The sequence below is a fragment of the Plasmodium fragile genome (assembly GCF_000956335.1).
Source record: "Plasmodium fragile strain nilgiri unplaced genomic scaffold supercont1.16, whole genome shotgun sequence".
NCBI lineage: Eukaryota > Apicomplexa > Aconoidasida > Haemosporida > Plasmodiidae > Plasmodium > Plasmodium fragile.
Genome location: NW_012192596.1, coordinates 146,939 through 150,927, shown reverse-complemented (window position 1 = coordinate 150,927; position 3,989 = coordinate 146,939). Strand labels below are relative to the sequence as shown.

The 3,989-nt window shown below is 38.6% G+C and overlaps 1 protein-coding gene across 1 annotated transcript; it reads left to right on the top strand.

Annotated features, from left to right (window-relative positions):
• Positions 1–838: 838 nt before the first annotated feature.
• AK88_01786 (uncharacterized protein) lies at positions 839–2,561 on the top strand (the record flags this gene model as incomplete). Its single annotated transcript, XM_012479421.1, has 2 exons — positions 839–1,994; positions 2,491–2,561. 2 exons carry the CDS (start codon positions 839–841, stop codon positions 2,559–2,561), a joined length of 1,227 nt encoding a protein of 408 aa, XP_012334844.1.
• Between the last annotated feature and the right edge of the window lie 1,428 nt (positions 2,562–3,989).

Sequence of the window (3,989 nt, the reverse complement as noted above, 5' to 3'; positions counted from 1 at the left end):
AAAAAAAAAAAAAAAAAAAAAAAAAAAAAAAAAAAAAAAGGCAAATTAAATATATAAACAAGTTCACAGGTAAACAAAAACAACATAAGAACCCCACAACACGCAACCAAGGTGAGAGCGCCATATAATCAAATCACGAAATGCACATTTTGAAAGGCGCACATTTGGGTTTGCTACAACAGCAAATAAGAAAAAATTATAAAGATCAACTTTTTTTTTTAAATCCCTAAAATGCATGTACAGTCAGGTGAAATATGCAGGGTGTGTAGCTAATCTGCTACGTAGCTAGCTTTAAATGGACAGCTGTTAGTGTGCAAAAAAAAAAAGAAAAAGGGGGGAGGAAAAAAAAATTATGAACAAGTCATAAAGAAAAAGACATGTAAAAAAATAAACTATGAGGAAATAATAAAAAGAAGACGTTAAACAAAAAAAAAAGAAAAAAAAGAGGGAAAAAAAAAAAAAAAAAAGAAACGCATGCGCCTTGAGATTGTTTCAAATAAACAAAAAAATGAAAAATTTATGCGCCTTATACTTACCCATGTAAATACTCACCTTGACGTAATTAAGGCTATATGCATTTTTTTTTTTTTTTTTTTCCGCACTCCCCTTCGTTAAAATTGCCCAACGGTTACTTCCTTTCCAAGTTGCACGTCGGAGAATCGCTTAAGCAAAGCGCAACACACAAGAGGAAAAAATTCCAAACCGAGCAATCAGAATAGCCATAGGACGGTAACATAGCAAAGTAGCAATGCCGCATAATATGAAAAAGGCAGAATAAGAACAACGCGCAATAGCAACAATACAGAACAACAACGCCACAACAGAGCAACTGCCCAAGATGGATAGGACGTACGATCCACTCCTGACCAAGCCCTTCCAAGCTGCGTACAGCTTCGAAAGCTACGAAGAACCAAAAAAGTACAACCTCGAAAAAAGAGCGAAAATATTTTCCCCCACGTACTTCTTCGATGGGAACTCCTGGACAGCACTGGAAAAACCGTTGGTCCTTAAAAAAACGGTGTTTGATGATGATCGAATTGTTATCCTGAAATCGTTTGAAGACAGAAATCCACCACCCGAGTTGGAGCTATCCTTGAGTGGAAAATATGACATCAAGGTATATAAATGCAGAGATATCATAGTATGTATCGAAGGGGAACAAAAAATATTAATGAAGTTGCCCATAACACAGAATATTATTACTTGGAATAGTTCAGAGCGACTTCCAGTTTTAGCCAAGACATGGAGACCCACAGTATTTATACTAAACCAAGGAAATGTATTCATTAGAATTATCCCGGAAAAATGTCTAGTTATAAGCAAAGTCAACGACACAGATTCGTTTAAAGTAAGTTGTATTAACTATTCTGACGGGTTCTGTTGTTGCCATCCTATTAACAACTTAGCTTTACTGTATGGTGCCTATGAGCAACACCAAGATTCCAGCATCATGAAATTGCCGAAACTGCCCATAAGTAGTGGGAAGTATAACTTCTTTATACATTTTTTCTCATGGGGAACTATGATAGTGCCGAAAAATATTAACGTGTTCAGAGGTTATTTGTGTGGTTTTAAGAAAAACACAGCTGCCTTAATTATTATACCGCCAAAGGTACATATATATGTTGAGTTTCGCAGCACTTGCCCTATAGCAACCTCTATGGATTATAAGAAAGATTTTCTCATAACAGCCAGGAAGCCTAACCTTACCGACTTGGAAATTTATTTAATTGTTCAAGATCAGTTAATTAAATATGACTATTCTTATGATCTTCGCTTGAATAAGGACAAGGCGCCTATTTCTCTCTTACACATTCCTATCAAGTTTAAGATAACCAAGGAAGAAAAGGACAAGAAAAAAGAAAATCCCTACTACAAATGCAAATGGACCTTTATCGACACCCTTGATCAGACTTTCATGACTGATTCGTGTAATGCATCCTCCGAGCATCTCATGTCACCAGATTTGGCTTGCGTGTTTGACGCGGAGACAGGTACGTAAAGAGTACGCGACAGAGTGGAAACGCTGAGTGGGCGTGGTCGCACAGACAGAGGTGTGCTTCACGTCGGCATACCGATAGACAGCCACACCGTCATGTGCATAGTCACACATCGCCAATTTTAACCTTATGGGTTGCTAAATTTCTTTCGAACAATCCAATAAAAAAAGTGTTAAATACGATTGGCACTTTATCACATGTGCATACCAAATTAAGCAAAATAGGGGTTGTGCTCCAGCATTGCAACTGATCAACAGAATGGAGAGTTGTGGAACATTGCACAATTATGCGCCACCGTTTAGCCCCTTAACAAACTGGGAATTAAAACCCAACACACTTTGTACCAGCATATGCAATATTAGTGCACCTAAAAATTTGCATATGTATCTATTCGTACAAAGACACGTATCACATGCACAACCGGTAAAACCATTGTGCCTGGAATGAATCCTTTTTTTATTATTTATTTTTTTACTCCCTCTCCCCACAGGCACGTACTTCTCTACAGAATATGGAATAAACCATTGCAAGACATTTAAGAAGTTGCGCGTCAGCAAATGAGGGGTGCTGTTTCTGCAGGTAATAAAGCGAAATGCATAACGTACACAAATGTGTGCTTTGGCCTTGTGTTACAGGGGGGAGAGGGGGCGTAAGGAATGCCCCCTTTCTGTGCTACTTCCGTGCGCGAGTGCGTGACTGTGTCCACATGTGTACATATACATATTTACGTGCGCGTTTACGAAAGGGGCTTATTTATTGCGTATAAACGGGGCCGAGGATATTTATGTCGCCATTGTCGCTTCTCCACTGCTGTCGAAACGGTGATTTTACTTTCCCTGCGAACGTTTTTTCCTATATTCGTGCGCATCTGTTATGTAATCACCCGTCCCCCCCTTTATATGCATTCCCTTCGCCGCTTTGTCTACCACCCATGAGCCACTGTACGTACACAAATGTGTGAACAAATGCCCCCAGAACAAAGCACACATATAGACGCGCATGCGCGGGTGTCCATGCATGCAGTTTTGAGCAACGCGCTGTCGCTCTAAAACTCTTTTGCTCAAATTAAATTTTGCAGGTGTAAAGGTTTAGAAGACAGGGGTGCAGGACGGGGACACTCTGGACTTGTTTTTCCGAGATAGTCACAACGGGCCAATCAACGATACAACCAAACTCTTCTTAACGATGCTTTTTACGTTCAGGTATTTTACACAAACTGGAACGAATTGAAGCTTTGCACAATAGGCAACAGCGCCGTTAACTACGAACGGTCTCATATGCATGTGTTTTTAAAAAAGGCTTCCTATTTTTTTTTTTTACCTTTTATTCGCATACGAAAAGAGTGAAGTGTGATTCTTTTCAAACTGTTTTTATTGTATGTAACATGCTTAGACGCAACTGCGTAGACCGATTGCCGGATGTGCGAGAAATAGCTGTTTTTTTGCAGCTTGTTGGGGTGGCCAAGTGGTGACCTTGCGTGGGTGAAATAAAAAAAGTCTGCTTCGTCAGACGGGAGCACCCTTGTTTTCCCAGTAACCTTTTTTTTTTTTTTTCGCGCAACTCGAATGGAACAGGAATGTAAAGGTACATACTAATATATATATTTTATATATATTAATACGTACATATAAATACGAACGCTTAGACTGCATAATAGTAATTTGGTACAAATAAATAATAAACCCTTTTTTTTTTTTTTTTTGGCGTAGAACCATATAAGTGACCACCTTTAACTTTGTTCTCACTCATAAACTTGTTTTCTTTCTTATTTTTCTTTTTGGTGTTGAAACGTATATAAGTGACCCCCCGGTTGCCTGTTTCCCCCCTCATAATTTATTTTCTTTGTTTGTTTTTTTTTTGTGCTGAACGTATAAGTGACCCCCTTTTCCTTTTTTTCTCTCTCCTAACTTATTTTTTTTTTTACCACCTAGTATGCGCAAAAATTAATATATATAAATATATGCCCCCCCCCTGGGACCTATTTTTCCC